Source organism: Columba livia, chromosome 6 (genome assembly GCF_036013475.1).
Source record: "Columba livia isolate bColLiv1 breed racing homer chromosome 6, bColLiv1.pat.W.v2, whole genome shotgun sequence".
In the NCBI taxonomy this organism is placed as follows: domain Eukaryota; kingdom Metazoa; phylum Chordata; class Aves; order Columbiformes; family Columbidae; genus Columba; species Columba livia.
Genome location: NC_088607.1, coordinates 36,412,770 through 36,428,312, shown reverse-complemented (window position 1 = coordinate 36,428,312; position 15,543 = coordinate 36,412,770). Strand labels below are relative to the sequence as shown.

Here is a 15,543-nt window from a genome sequence, read left to right as displayed (position 1 = left end):
GGTACCATGTTTTGGTGGCACAACTCTGCCAGTGATGTCCTCGAGCTCTCAGATAAACTTTTCCAGCGATCTGCAACCTGGGCTCCAGAAATCTGTGGGCTAAGAAAGCTGGTCAGCAGAGGACTCCTATCCCTCAATGAAAAGTTGCTCATGGTTAGACCTTGAGTTGATGAGATTAGACCTTGAGTTGATGCGGTTAGACCTTGAGTTGATGCGGTTAGACCTTGCATAGGCCGTCCAGCTTAAGGAGCATAGCAAGGTATGCCCCATCACTGATCCACCACGGCCAACACAATAACCACGACAAGGGCTGACCGGCACCAGAAGAAATGACCATGTTTATCTATGAAAGCTCTGGGATTGATTGTGTGTGGTCCTTCCATCACTTCCACGGCTCCAGGTGCTCAGAGGACGAGTAAACTCTGGAGCTCCATGGGTTTTTGTGCTGCTTCAAGGCAGGATCCTCTCCTGGACACAATTGTCATCAGGAGACCTGGCAGGACTGCTGGAGCTCCGTGTCTCTGACTAGAGCCCGAAAAAGCTTTGCTTCTAGCAAAGTAACCACTCGTAGCACAGATCCTGGAAAATTCAATTCCATCCCAATAATGACTACAGCACACCAATAGATCTTCTTTTATTTATTTTTGCAAGATACAGGCCAGTGATGCTAACACTAAGCTAGAATTCAATCCCTCATAGTAAAATTAATCATAACTCTCGACTACATTTAGCAGCCAACTTTGAAATTGCTATAAGTGAGACTTCACAGCCTCGGCAAGACTCATAGCAGAATCTATGCAGCCATCGAAGTTGGAATGAGTAAATCCATCGCCCCCACAAATCAGGAGAGGTTGAGTATGAAGAATCATCTGTCCCGGACAGTTGAGCACAGCTTTTGTGACCTGAAAAAGTGTACAGGGAGATGGAAAAGAATGTGTTTTATTTACTTGAATTTCCCACCAGAAAGATCAGTATTCCTGAGAAACATGCTCCCATACGAAGCACCCCTCCCATCCCCGATCGTAGGTCCAAGCTTTAATGATCAAAGTACCATAGTAATAGGTATCTTCTGGAGCTAAATAATTAAGATAAAGCTTTCCCGTATGTGGAAATTCAGAAAACTTACAGCTGCATCCTGTCTTACTCTCGGTCTGTCTCAGCAGAAACAAATTGCCTGACCCTGGATAGATGTGGCATGGAGGTCTCTAAGCCAAAAGGTATAAAGATACGTGATCTCACGCAGCAGATATTGAACTGTTGAACGAAGGGAACGGAGCCTGCACTTTCCAAGAGAGCTTGCAGCACGATGGGGTTGGCCAGGTGACCTTCCTGGATGGGAACTGCAGTGGGCTGTTGAGATGAGCCACCCACGCTTCGTGCTGCTGTCCAGCCTCGGGACAACCCTCCCGCTCTCCAGCTCCGCTACGCTGGGCTCCTTTTTCATCCGAGTCACAGAACGACTTGTAGAGACTGCCAGAGATAAAATCAACACCTTCTCTGTAAGTGGCACAGGAGGAGTTCTGAATAAGGTTGCTTTGATAAATATTTAATGTCCTTCTCAATGTACGCATTGCATTCATTTTAAATATAGTTTTCCTGGCACTATACCCTCCATTAAACTTGTGTCTGTAGAGCGGGTGGTTTGTATAACATTCCCAAAGGTGAATAATGGGCCTTGCTTTGACCAGTACTTGTTAAGCTGAAGATACCTGGAACTCGCAGGGATAACACGACCTCTTTTTACTATTGTACTTTACAACCACCACCACTGCGTGTCAAAGGCAGAGTGAGAGCACACAACGCTCGTGTCTTCACCACGTTTGGCTGGCTCATGCATTGCTCCAGCCCGTTTCAAACTGACGTGCAAAGGCTGAGTGTCCACGTTGAGCTAAACTGGTGCATCCAAGAGCAGCCCTGGTGAATATCAGGAAGGAGATACGGCGGCAGCAGCACTGGCCTAGAGGTAAAAGTGGATTCCTGTGCAGTAAACTGCCACTATACCCCATCGTGCAGGTTTCAGCTTCGGTGAACGAGACCTAAAGTTGAAAGCACCTTGTTCAGTCCAGAGGATTTTTCCATTGACCCAAATACACACTCAGTAGCCACTGCCGTGCTGTTATCTGCCATTTCCAAATATGGATCAGCTGCAAAACACCCACATTTATCTTACTGGCTCCATTTTGTGTTCCTGCCATGTTAGCATCTCTTTAAAGGAGGTAAGTGTCTGAAATGGCTTTGTAGACAGTTGCGATCCATTCTCCATGGCTCAAGAGAAGAGAGACTATGTATGGTAAATCCAGCCCAAGACCGTCTTTCTCAGACTGATTTTAGATCAGTAGTTAATCTATTCCTAAAATTTTCATACCGATTGAGGTCACCAAGCATAAACAATGAAGAAAGGTTTAGCAGCAAAAGGCTTTTTTGAAGTGTCCTTCCTTCTTGACTACCCAGTACCAAACAGCTTCTGTTTTGTCACACCCGTCACAGGATCAGTATTTTCCCATCTTTTCACCTGTGTGGCAAGATTGTGTGCTCAGTGCAGTAAAAGCCCTCACCCTAATGACTGGGGAGAGGAATCATCCTGCCCCTTGAAGATCAAGTTCTTCTGAAGGTGTTGTCCAACATAGATTCCAAATTACCCTCGGATATATGGGCACAACCTGTTGGATCTCCATCCTTGAAGACTGCAAGCCTCAGCTAGACAAAGCCATGGTCAGGGTCACCTGGTGATAATTGGGCTTTGAGCAACAGGCTGAACTAGAGACCTGAAGAGGTGCAATTTCTACGATTCTGTGTTTTCTCAGCATCCCTTACACATATAAAGTGACTCTATCATAGCGGGGTGAGGGGCTGGGAAGCTATTGGCTCTGACGGTGAATAGCATCTCACCATAATTAAAGCGGGGGATCCAGAACTGCAGCTGTGCTGCTAAGCAGTGTCAGTAGAAGTTTGGAAGTCCTAATCCCTCATCCACCACAGATAATCGTAATGTCTGCGTTTTAATCCCAGGATTGTGTTTGGCCATGTGAAGGACATTACAGCCAGATTTAATTAACAAGTAGGATAAATCCCGTCTAAAAGAGTCAGGGGAAAGATGCACCCATCTTATCAGTTCCCTTTGCTTCTGTGGCAACAGCTTATTATAAATGAAAGTAGATACAGCTTTAAGAGAAAGAGGGAGCTCTGTCCTAGATATTTAATTTAGGTAGTGATTATTTTATGGGATGGCAATAGAGATCTATTTACAGAGATAACAGATCTGACCTCCAATGATTTATCCGCAATCTAAGACATATTGACATCCACCCACCAAATTAAAGGCTGGCGCTAATTGCTCAGTGACACAGCCGTAAAGCACAAGTAGCTGCTGAAGTCAGTGGTTTTGCTTGGGAGCAGCACGGTCGATAGCGGGCAACCGAGGCGCTTTGAGAAAATAACAGAGCATCACCCCGCACCATGATGCCTGAATGTAGTTTTTAAATAGGGGAAACAGGATCCACATCTGGTGGTTTAGGAAGACAACAATTTTGAAGCGTTTGTGGAAAACAGGAGTTAATTCCTACCATCACTTTTCCAGCTACCTCTAAAAGATGAAGCAATAGGTACAAAGTTATAATAAATCCTGTGTGGCTGTCACTTTACCAGGGTTCAAAAAGCATAGTTGTTGGTACAATGTGACTGAGACATTTTTGTTTTATTTGGTAATAAAAATAAACGGCCTGTCGTCTTTTCCTTTATCCACGTTTTACCGGTGAAATAAAACAGAACGGGCCACAGATGATGCACATGCTTATACGTCACCTTTGGCACTATGCTGAAAGTGTGAGTGGTGCAAGGAAAAGACCTATTAAGCCCTTTTCTTGCACACAGAAACAAAATAGCAGAATAGGACAAATTCTATAATAGAGCTCTGGGGAAGAAGAGGTTTCTGGGGCGGGTGTGACAAACCAGAAGCTGTTTGGTACTGGGTAGTCAAGAAGGAAGGACACTTCAAAAAAGCCTTTTGCTGCTAAACCTTTCTTCATTGTTTATGCTCGGTGACCTCAATCGGTATGAAAATTTTAGGAACAGATTAACTACTGATCTAAAATCAGTCTGAGAAAGACGGTCTTTGGCTGGATTTACCATACATAGTCTCTCTTCTCTTGAGTCACGGAGAACGGATCGCAACTGTCTACAAAGCTATTTCAGACACTTACCTCCTTTAAAGAGATGCTAACATGCCAGGAACACAAAATGGAGCCAGTAAGATAAATGTGGGTGTTTTGCAGTTGATCCACATTTGGAAATGGCAGACAACGGCACGGCAGTGGCTACTGAGTGTGTATTTGGGTCAATGGAAAAATCCCCTGGACTGAACAAGGTGCCTTCAACTTTAGGTCTCGTTCACCAAAGCTGAAACCTGCACGATGGGGTATAGTGGCAGTTTACTGATTCTGATTTTAAAACTTTTTGTTTTGGGAGCTCTTTCCAGAGTGTCTGTCTGTTGGAGATCAATTCAATTCCTCTCCTCCCTACCACCTGCAGCTCTTGTGCTCACAAGCAGTTTGCAGAAGAAAGGCAACAAATAACACAGGAGAAAACCCCAGAAATGATAACCAGAAAAGGATGCCTTAACAGTGCCAACCGTACAGAGACACTGCTACTAGCAAAAAAACCCAGCCCTGAACTGATAAAGAGGAACACATAAAACATACCATGATTTTTATGAGTCATCTGAAACATTAAAACCTATGCTAAGGTCGCTTTTATATGACGCCTGAGAGCAAATACTATGTGGTTTGCAAACTACCAATACCTAACTTGCGGAAAAATAAACTTTGTGCTAACAAGAGCAGGTTCCTAACTTGGATGCAGATCAAGGGGTATGAGCAGACTTTACAACAGTAACTTTTCCAGACTTCATAAAAGGAAAAACTTTGAGGGGACTGCTTTAAGTAAATATTTTGCATCAACTTCCACATTCAATTTCACCGATGTAATTTCACTTAAGAGGCTTTGGGTAAACATGTGACTACACTCCAATACTTTAGGAAATCTCCAACAATTTCCTCGGATTTTTAAAAGTCTGTAAAATATACACATTTTGCTATTATTACCCTTAGGTAGTTTACTTTAAAATATTTTTCGTATAACATACTGTTAAATTGAACTGGGCCAAATCAAATACTAACAATTAGTACATCTCAACACGAGTACTTCTGCTGCGCTGTGGTAGGGTGGGAATTTTGCTAATAATATCACATACTTTTGGACAGAGGAGAGACAGACCGAGTTGTATTTTTAAATACCAGCGAAAATCCCGCCGAAGTATGTGGGATTTACTCCTTCCTGTGCACTGCTCCTGTCCCTGCTCACCCGGGGTGCTGCAGAACCTCCTGAGCCAGCTCCACCACATAATATATAACTAGACGTGACCCAGCTGTCACTGTTCATGGAAAGATTGATGGATATTGAGTAACGATCCCCTCTCCTCTTGCTCCCCAAGGACTGAAACCACCAGGTCATACGATGTCCTCTTTCTTGCAAGTTGGTACCATGGCATCGCCCCAGCAGCATCATCCCCGCAGACCGACCCCAGCACAGGTTACCTGAGAGTATCTCCATTTCTGACACTTGACGCTGGCTGGTTTAGGCAAGGATGGCACCAGCCTCTCCAGGTGATGGAGAATTAACCGCTGCACCTCTGCCGGGTCTGCATCCAGGTGCTCGCTTCCAAATGTCACCGTTGTGTGAACTACAACTGAGGGCCCAACTTCAGGAGACTCTGAAGGAAAAGAAGAGAGATGCTTTTGAAAGATTACTCATTAATGCTCGCCTGACCGTTGTGCCTCTAGCCCAGGAGTCAATAAGAAGGAAAACATCCGTGGCATCACCCTGTGCTTCCGGCTGGAATAAAACACAAGGAGTAACAACACGACTTGTTCACGAGAAGCACAGTGAAGAAATCCAGGCTTTCTGCAGGATTTGCAGTGGCTTTCCCACTGCAACAGCCCTAGCTCCACGTGTGTCTCCTAGAGGGACCTCAAGGCATTCCCACACCCCATAAGTAGCAGCTCGAAGGGGCAGGGAATATACTGGAAGCAAATTCTTCCCTTTTTTCCTCCCAGACATTTCCATGGGCTCTACAAGGAGGTCAACAAACTGGCCATAGTGGCAAACTGTCAGAAGAGAACAAGAAGAAACATGTAAAACTGCTTTAAAGGAATTTTTCCAGCCAGGTTTTTGCACAATAACAATGAGAGCCCCTACAATTGCAGGGCAGTCACAGCTGCCAACCTGCGAGGTCTCGCTGGGGGGGTGGTTGTGGAGGTGAGGCTTCCCTAGGGTCTTGCCTGCAGTTGGGACTCATGCGACCACTGGCAATGTAAAGGGGAAACCCTTCACCAAAGGCTGAAGCTCACCCAGCCATGGGTAAGATTAAGATTTTGGGATGAGGCATCTGTTTTTTTTTGGAAGATTTTTCTTGGAAAGGGAATGACCCTTACACCGCTCGTGGGGATCAGTCCCCAGGGGCTTGGCGCTTTGCTTATGGCACATGAAACCCTTCTGAGCAGATGTAAACCAAGCAAATTCCAGCCGTGGCCACCAAGAGTGCACAAGCCACCACCACAGCAATGGCACAGGTCTGCCAGCAAGTCACCTCCTCCGTCCAAACAGCCGGTGGAATCTATTTGCTTACCCACCTACATCAGACTAATTCATATTCTTTCTCCCCCGTGTGTCTGAAATGCATATCCCCTTGTAGGGACAGTCTTTGCAATGCAGAAATACAAAAGACTTGAACATGAAATCATCACGAGATAAAAATTCTCTTTAAGGCAAAGGACAAAAAACGAGGAGTGCTTGTTGCATTGTTGTGAAAAACATCTGTTCCCTCGATAATTGGTTGCATGCAACAGTATTTACATAGTTGAAGGGCTAGAATAAAACTACTACTTTACATATATGGAAGGGGAGAAGGGGAACAGAGGTTAGGGCAGGTTAGATTGAGAAATCAGCTCTTCCTTTAGGCCTGCACAAGTGAACGCAACTCAAGTTTTGCTGCTCTAGCTACCTGCAGGAAAGTGATGTGTGGCTGTCTACATGCGCATTGTGTGAACCTTCGGTACAACTTCTGCCCTTGGGCAAACATGTGCAAGATGGAGACCCAGCAGATCCTCACGTGAGCCGTTTCTGATGGGGTTGTTTGCCAGGATGGACTGGCTGAAGCAAGGACACAATCTGGGTTCTGCTATATTTGACGTGAGAGCTTGAACTCACCAAGATGGTCATTACATTAAGAGATGCCCTCTCACTCCATTAACCAGAAAGTCTGTCTTTTGGAAGGAGAAAGCCTTTTCTGGCGAAACCTTTGTTTGAATCAGCACATTACTATGAAAATACTTTACTTTCAGCAAATGAGCATTTTATGACCAAGGAATCCACAAAGAAAGAGGCAGTTGGACCTTTTCTGACCAGTTCTGACTGTTAGGTACCAAGCTTGATAGAAATATTTTTCTCTGCTGTGTCAGACCCCATTTGAGAAGATGCCAAATTCCAGCTTTCCAAGGGGAACCAAAATGTCTTTCTCTGATAAACTTTGTGTCCTGGGCTGATCACTTCAGCACACACCACCGAGGCACAGCAGTGCCACGTTCTGGCACCCACAGCAAGCATGAACACAATGGCTTTAAACCCAGCTGGAAGGATCCCTTCACTAAGTCCTTCTTGGATGGGCCAGCTCAGTCAACGCTTGCTCCCGAGAACTGGGAAAAAGTGGGAGAAAGGGTGGGAAGTTGTTTCCTGGCTGTGGTCAGGAATGCCCCCCGACAGGCCACATCTGAAGGCACCGAGCCATGGCGATGCCTCTTCTCAAAGTTCTTCTTTTCCACGTCAGGCACCCTTAAGAGCAAAAGATCATTCACTTCACTTGCTCAGTTTTCAGCACATAACAGAGCTCTTTCCCTGGGTGATTTCCTGAAGTAGCCAGAAACTTTCAGCTTGTTTCCTATTTTAATCTGAGGTGCTGATTTTGTGCTCTCGTGTCTTGGTCTTGAAAGGAAACCCTAACCATCGGGGATGGACGGGTCCAAGAGTTCCACCCGACATGGATTCGGGATGAGAGCAAGGCAGATCTGGGGACTAAGACTGTAGAACCAAACAAGGACTGGTCTTGTCTCAAAGCAGTGGCTCAACACATCTTCCTGGGATTCTTCCCACCACCCCTTGCGTGGCTGCACACGACGTATCTCTATTCACATCAGCTTTTCCAACCATCTGGAAAAATGTCAGAAATGCTACTCAGTCTCTCCTTCCCATTTTGGGGGAGAAAGCAGGTTTTCTGACATCTCTGCAGAGAAACTGTCAGGGACCGACGGCCGAGTGGGGAAGGTACCTTGGGATTTATTATGGTGTACATGGTATTTTGGCAAATTCTTCAACACGAGCTTGGCAAAAAGTCTCATTAAAAGACGTCTGAGCGTTTTAACAAAATAAATATTCATCGCTTGCTGTGACTTGTTATAGCCAATGATTCTTGGACAGGGTCGCCTTCTTTCAAATCTCTCATCTCTTCCATAGCATGTACAAAACAAGTTTCAGGAGAACAGGCAGTTCGTTGAGTTTTTAATTCCTCCTTTGAGCTACTCATAGCTTGGAGAGCTTCCAGAGGCCACTGAGTCACAGCCTTCCAGTACTGAAATATGCAGCCTGTGAGGATCAAGTTTAGCCTCGAGCCCTTTGCTTTCTTCTGCAAAAATACTGGCTGAGAGAGTAGCTTAAGATTCATTTTTTCCCTGAAAGCAACGGGGACATCTCAGCCTTGATGCACCAGGTAGGAACGACGGTTTGGCTATCACGGGAGCAAAGCCACCATTTTCCTCCCAACGCATTTAGATCAGGCTGCAGCAGATAGCTTAAAAACGAGGGCTTCTGGCAGGGCTTCTCAGGAGATTTTAATTTCCTTTATTTGCAGCAAAGATGAAGCCATCACGGCCATGCTAGCAGGCGATGAAGCGGCACGGGAGACGTGGCAAGCCCAGGAACGCTCGGCGATGCGAGGGGTAATGGAAGCAGCACAAAAGCTTTTATCCACTCCCCCTTTCTCCCCTCTCGTCCCAGCTGCACAGCAATTAATCCGATCAGCCGATGCAGCGGAAGGCATCAAACGCAGGGCAGGGCAGGGCTAGGAGACAGCAGCGCTGGCTGTAGTTCGTGCCCATTTAATGACCGAGGAGCTGCTTTGCCAGCGTCCCCGGCGCCATGGGCACCCCGGGGAAAGCCTGAGAGCAACGAGGTTGTGCCCACTCTCTTTGCCCTTTGCAGCACCCATCACTGCAGCAGCGATAGGAGCAGCGGTTGTCCCCGTCCCCACACGCTGTCCCCGTCCCCACACGCTGTCCCCGTCCCCACACGCTGTCCACATCACCTGCACCGGGAGGAACGCGGTGTTTTGTGCAAGGTGAGGGAGGGAAGTGCTGGCATCACCTCATGTGGTGACAGTAGTTTGGGAGATGCGGTTTATGCCCCAAATTCTCCTCTTCCCCATGGCGCAGAGAAGATGTAATGCCATAACTACAGGTGTCATTTGCTTCTGTGTTGTTTTCTTTGTTTTACTGTTAATTTCTTTTGCTCTGCTGCATCGCACAGGACAGACAGGGGCAGAAAGTAGGTGCAGAGTGACCAACGTGAAGATAAACACATTCTTCTCAAGACCTGTTTTGCTTCCATGTAAACAGAAAAGACAGGTTTTTTGTCTCAAAGTCAAAGTATAAAGTTCTACTAGTCCCCCACAGACAAGCCTAGTCCACAAAGACCTTGTGGGAGATGCTGAAGCACTTTGGACCAAAGTCCAGCTGCACTGCCAGTCTGATCAGAAGTGTCCACCCCTCTTAGTGAGTCAGAAACCACAGACATGGAAAAGCGAAACAGATGAAACGAAATTACCAGCAGCGGAGACTTGGCAAAGACAGGGAGGAGAAGCTACAGCTCCTACTATACCTGAGAAAGCAGAAGCCAACTGGATTTGCCCAAACAGTAATATTCTAGGAGAAAAAATCAAGTCTGAGGGCTATCCCGGAACATGTCCTGCAGTTGCTCAGCTGAAAGGCTTTGAAGCAAAGAACCCCATACTGCAAGGGACGGTGTCCACCAAGGCATCAAGGACAGTTCAGAGAGGCTGATCAGCCTCGACTTCAGAAGCGGTTGCGCTGGACCAGGGCTGAGGCAGGTTTGTGCAGAAGCATGAGGAGCACAGGCTGCAGCCTGCAACCCTGGAAGTGTCCTGTGGCTCATGGGCTCTGCAAAGCCCATAAACCCACTGACCCTCAAGATCTACTTTGAAAAAGGTGTAAATGTAAGTAGCCAAGACCTGCAGGCTCCATAGATACATCCATAAAAGGCCCACAAAGAGGGCTGAAAAGAGGATCCACCCCAGCATTACGACCTAGTCTCCTGCATGCAGATGCGATGGGCACACGTCTTCCACAGGAACATCTTCTTCCTTCTTAGAGAAGCAGCGTCAAGTATTTTTCCTGTGTTCCTGCTCGAAACCCAGAGTCAGAACAGATACCAATAAAAAACAAGACGTGGCTGCTTCCTGCCCCTCAGGATTTTTAAATCTTACTGGGGAGATGCGTTTTGCTGTCCAAAACCCATTCTGGTCCTGGGTAGGATGAAGGGGAGATCAGCATGGAGGGCACTGAAGAAGCTGGACACCTCCAGTTGGGCTGGAACTGCATTCCTGCTCCTGGGGAGGGATCAGCAGGCTGCCGAAAGAGAACTCAGCAAGCAGGCCTTATAAAACTATACCTAAAAGGGAAAAATTAACAGCGGTTACCCTTAGCACACCCAGCAAATGAGCAAGAGAGATGGAGGTTCACTTTCAACAAGCCAAACTGCTGTTGGGCAAAAAAGTTACCCTCAGGAGTTCCTGTGGTTCACAAGGTCCAAATCAATTGGCCACATAATGAGGCGAAAACCTAAATAACTCTTTAACTCTTCCATCTTCCTAAAAATACTTATTTTGGTACTGAGAAGATAAAGGAATCCATATTTCAAAATGAAAAAGGATACTCAAGAACTACACTGAACCTGAAAACATGCAAGACGAATCTTCCCTTTAAATTATACAACCTCACAATCCTGAACCGAAAGAGGGGAACCGCTTCCACTTTTATGTGTCATCTATCTTTAGTCCTCCAGAACGCAAAGAGATGCAAAGACTGCGGTATTAAAGAAACGAGGCTCGAAATAATTTATACTGTAGAATTCCCACTGTCCCCCCGACCAGTTATAAATATTGATGGGGTGTTTAAGGCAGCCAATCACACAAATATTTAATATTCATAGATACCACACAGGGAATTCAACATACACTTCTTGCAGGCTCTTCTTTATGTAATGTTCAAGCGCGTTACCTCTGTGGACAGAGACGCGATTTTATGCACAGCAGCTGATGCAAAACTCTTCCTTCTCGGAGGCTCCTCACGCTCCAGATTACATTGGTAATGGCAGCGCCAGAGAAACAGCTTTATTATTGATTCTTACGTGTAAATCGGGAAGAAAACAGATGTCACGAATCGTTATCGGTAAGGAGCTAGGCTGTGTCACAGTGAAGCCAGCTGCTGGTGGCATGTCATGCCGCAGAACAGCTGCCAGGGACTGCCACAGGATCACAGAGTCATAGAATGTCCTCAGGTGGAAGGACCCACAAGGATCATGGAGTCCAACTGCTGTCCCTACACAGGACACCCCACAGGTCACACCGTGTGTCTGAGGACGTTGTCCTGTCTCTTCTTGAACACTGTCAGGCTGGGGTGGTGACACCTCCCTGGGGAGCAGGACCTTGTGGGTCACTTCCAACTCAAGACACTCTGTGATGCTGTGATTGCCACCATTGTCTTCAGCTGAATCAGGATCAGTCAAGGCTGAAGAATGGAAGAATGGGAAGAACAAGGAGTGAGCGGAACATGATGTAAAAACACCAGTAATGGCACCCCAAACACACAGTCAGTGAACAAGGGACAGCAAGGTGCCGCTGTGCCTCCCACGGAAACATTCCAGAGGTCAGTCAGAAGCACGGAAAGAAAAATAGCAAATGCAAAATACTTGCATATGTGCTAAAACAAACATAAAGGAACTTTCTATTCAAGTGCCTTGGCTGCAGTACTCCACATGTGCAAATAAGTTTCACATTCAGCCCCCCTTGCCCACGTTGTCTTTAAGTATGTGTGTGCGTGTTCCTGATATCACCAGAGCTGCGCGTGTGTCTGAAGAAAAGTGAATCACTTGGTGACCACTTTTGAATTTTACACTTCCCCACGTCAGCATTACTGAAGATGGTACCGGCAGGCTGTCCAACCCGCCCGTGCTCAGCTCGAGCGCTCGCAGCCAGAACACGGCTCCGGCAAACATGTTCCGCTCCCTCCCCAGCGCTGCAACACAAGTCTGCACAATGCAGGTTCACCAGGAAAGAAGGCACGCTCAAGGTGGCGGGTCGGCTGTTTATATGTCCTAAGGAGGGCCTTACCGCAGAGAAATCATCTTCAGTCGCTGGCCCACGGCTTGCTCCAGCCCTGTGAAGGTACACCATTCGTTCTTCCTGGAAAAATTTGCTCATATAAACAGATCTTTCCCATGATATGCGGGAAATTTCAGTGAGAAAGGTATGTGTCAACACTCGTGTTCTGGTAGTTTCTAGGTATTTGTTAACAAAATTCCGCAAATAATATGCTTTTTATTTGGTTAAATTGCGTTTGGAGACAGCAGAAACACCGTACTCAGCTATTTGATAATTCCGTTATAACTCATATTTGCTGTTTCCTTTTGAGACCACACACGAAGGCAGGTGAGGAACGGATGGGTGAACTTCTCCCTTGGGCTGTGTCCTCTTTTGCACACCAGGACGGACAATACCAGTATGTGCTATTAAATACCAAGTACTTACCATTGAACACAACAATGGTGATGTTATCATTAGATGCAAGAACATCTCCAACTGTGCATTGTCAGTAACAAGGAGACAATGCCAGAGGAAAAAAAATCACTCTGTATTTGGCATAAGCTCTTTTTTCACATGTTCACTAGTGGACCCTGCTGGAGGAAGAGTATCAGGGTAGATGCATCTTTGTTTTGGCCAGTTCAGCCGTTCTTTTGTTTTATTTTCCCTCTTTTCAGCCCTACAGGCTACATTCTTAGGAGAAATAACAAAACTGGGCTTCCCCAGTGGTGAGCTGATTCATCTCTCCAACTTCTTTGCTCCCACCAACTGCTTTTTCTAGAGGCACTTCAAGAGCCGTCACTACAAGCTGCTTTGGTGCAGAGAAGGGCATATTTAGAAGAGCTGACTTGAACTGCACTGTCACCACAAGGAGTGCAAGGTCCTGTTCTGACACGGGACCACCCCACGCATCCGTCTGGCTGAGCAACAGACCTTTCTGAAAAGATCCTGGTGGTTATGGTGGATCCACCACGGGATACAAGGCAGGAGGGCAAAGGTGGCAAATCACAGCATGTCATGGCCTTGAGCAACACCATCTTGACTTCATGGCTGGATCTAACACCAAACCTTGAGTGGGGGTAGGACCACAACGCCTCCAGTGGTCCCCTCCAACCTGAATGACCGTGACTTTGCTGAGGGAGCTGGGGGTTCAGCTGGAGAACAGGAGCTGAGGGGAGACCTTCTGATCTCTGACCTGCCTGAAAGGAGCTTGGAGCCAGGGGGGTCGGGCTCTGCTCCCCAGGAACAAGCGCCAGGAGCAGAGGAAATGGCCTCAAGTTGCGCCAGGGGAGGTTGAGGTTGGATCTGGGGAACAATTTATTCCCCAAAGGGCTGTGGGGCATTGGAACAGGCTGCCCAGGGCAGTGCTGGAGTCACCATCCCTGGAGGGTTGGACAGATGGAGATGAGGTTCTCGGGGACATGGAGTAGTGCCGGGGTGGGTTACGGTTGGACTCAATGATCTTAAGGGTCTCTTCCAACCAAAATGATGCTACGATTCTATGAGTCTAATTCGTAGAGGCAAGCAATGGAACAGGAGGCTGAGCCTTGGGAAGTTCAGACTGCAGATGAAGAAACACTTCTCCCAGCAGAGCTGCAGCCCTGGGACAGGTCACCAGTGACTTGGGGCATCTCCATCCCATTTGTTTTTAAAACTCCAGCTAGAAAAGGCACAGCTGCCTTGACCTCATGTTAGCGGGAGCTGGAGAAGAGATCTTCAGAGGTCCTGGCCACGCTGCCACACTATTCACCATAGCTTATTACATTTAATCGCATGTTTACGGTGTCAGAGAGGGAACCCCGACCGAACAAGGAAGACCAGAACCAGAAGTCTCCCAGGTCTGAACCTAAACATGCTTTAGCACACTGAACTTGGTAATACTTCATCATTATGTATTAGGCAGTAGCTGATTATGGAAATCCTTCCTTATTCTGCGACGGTGAGTCACAACGCTTTGGAGGTCACCACAAAGGTGGGCAGGTTTTCACCCCCACTTCACAGAAGTAGTTAAATCTGGTCATCATCACCATCTGAGCAAATAACAGCATCGGGAAGTGTTTTCAGCTCCTAACGAACTTGATGAAACTCAAACGCTAGCGGTTTTTCTCGAGCTGATCTATGCCAACACGCTCTTGGTGTATGAAATACATTTAATAAATAAAACATACACTTACTCGACTGCCATCTCCCAGAAACAGATGAGAAGTGTCTGCCTTGTGGGATGTTCTCCAAGCCTTACTGAGCAGCCGTATTATGTGCAGCCATTTCAAGGATTTTCCGTGATTATAAAAGCACACTGGCTGCCTTCGAATTAGACTGAACCGCCTCAATTATACAACTCATTACTACTCCCAAGCACGCTTAGTGGAAACAACAGGAGTTGTAAAGTAATGGATGACGGGAGATAAATTGGCATGTGTATGAATCAATGTTTAAACAAAGGAACTCCAGCTCTTTCTTGGAATAGCAACATTTTGATGTCTCAAATCCCCCGACGCTGCTTTCATAAACGCAGTAACGTAAACCATGTGCTGGGTGGTGATTTTCTGAGGACATTCCCGCTTTCATTGTGTATTTTATTACAGGCCAAATGTGACATTAAATGCTATCCGCTGCGGCTTGGAGTTAAATACTTGCTCTGTTCAGAATAGCAACACTCAATTAAACAGCATTTTTCATGATCTACACCCTCTATTGTCACTGTGTTTAAGGGAAATAATGGGAGCACTGACCTATATTGCGTTTCTTGTTATCGATGGAGATGAAGCGTATGCAGGGATTATCGGTGATGTACTGTGCGGCCCAGGGGACATCAATCCGTGTACCGGCTTCATAAAATAGTCCCAGAGCGTAGCGGGAGGAGTAGCTCACACATTCCAGTTGCTGCTTTTGACTTCTATTAATCACTGTGGAAAAGAAAAGGAAAAATCAGACAGTCCCTCTCATCTCAGAACATTTTATGTGTGAATGCTGTGGTTAAGCTGATTATTCCTTCCTGGAAACGACCAGCCTGCTAAAACTAAGAATTTAATATTAAGCCTAGTGCTTTGTAGTATTTTTTC

At 46.5% G+C, this 15,543-nt stretch overlaps 1 protein-coding gene and 1 long non-coding RNA gene across 9 annotated transcripts in view; one reads left to right on the top strand and one right to left on the bottom strand.

Moving 5' to 3' along the window:
• Positions 1–618: 618 nt before the first annotated feature.
• Positions 619–15,543, bottom strand: part of RNLS (renalase, FAD dependent amine oxidase) — a 72,999-nt gene continuing 58,074 nt past the window's right edge. For 4 of the 7 annotated variants that reach the window (XM_065068115.1, XM_065068116.1, XM_065068117.1 and 1 more), the window contains 3 exons: positions 15,214–15,387; positions 5,592–5,767; positions 619–902 (listed from right to left, as the gene is read on the bottom strand). In XM_065068115.1, the coding sequence (XP_064924187.1) occupies positions 750–902; positions 5,592–5,767; positions 15,214–15,387 (503 nt within the window). In that variant the 3' untranslated portion in view covers positions 619–749. Of the gene's footprint in view, positions 903–1,126; positions 1,471–5,591; positions 5,768–15,213; positions 15,388–15,543 lie in introns of those variants that run through there. The other 3 variants (XR_010473578.1, XM_065068119.1, XR_010473579.1) reach the window with 3 other exon arrangements.
• On the top strand, positions 5,763–15,218 carry LOC110360727 (uncharacterized). 2 transcript variants are annotated; one of them, XR_010473580.1, is made up of 3 exons: positions 5,763–8,815; positions 8,957–12,565; positions 13,159–15,218. It is a non-coding gene; the product is annotated as an uncharacterized LOC110360727 (long non-coding RNA). The 2 variants fall into 2 exon arrangements; XR_010473581.1 differs by having other exon boundaries at positions 8,957–12,647.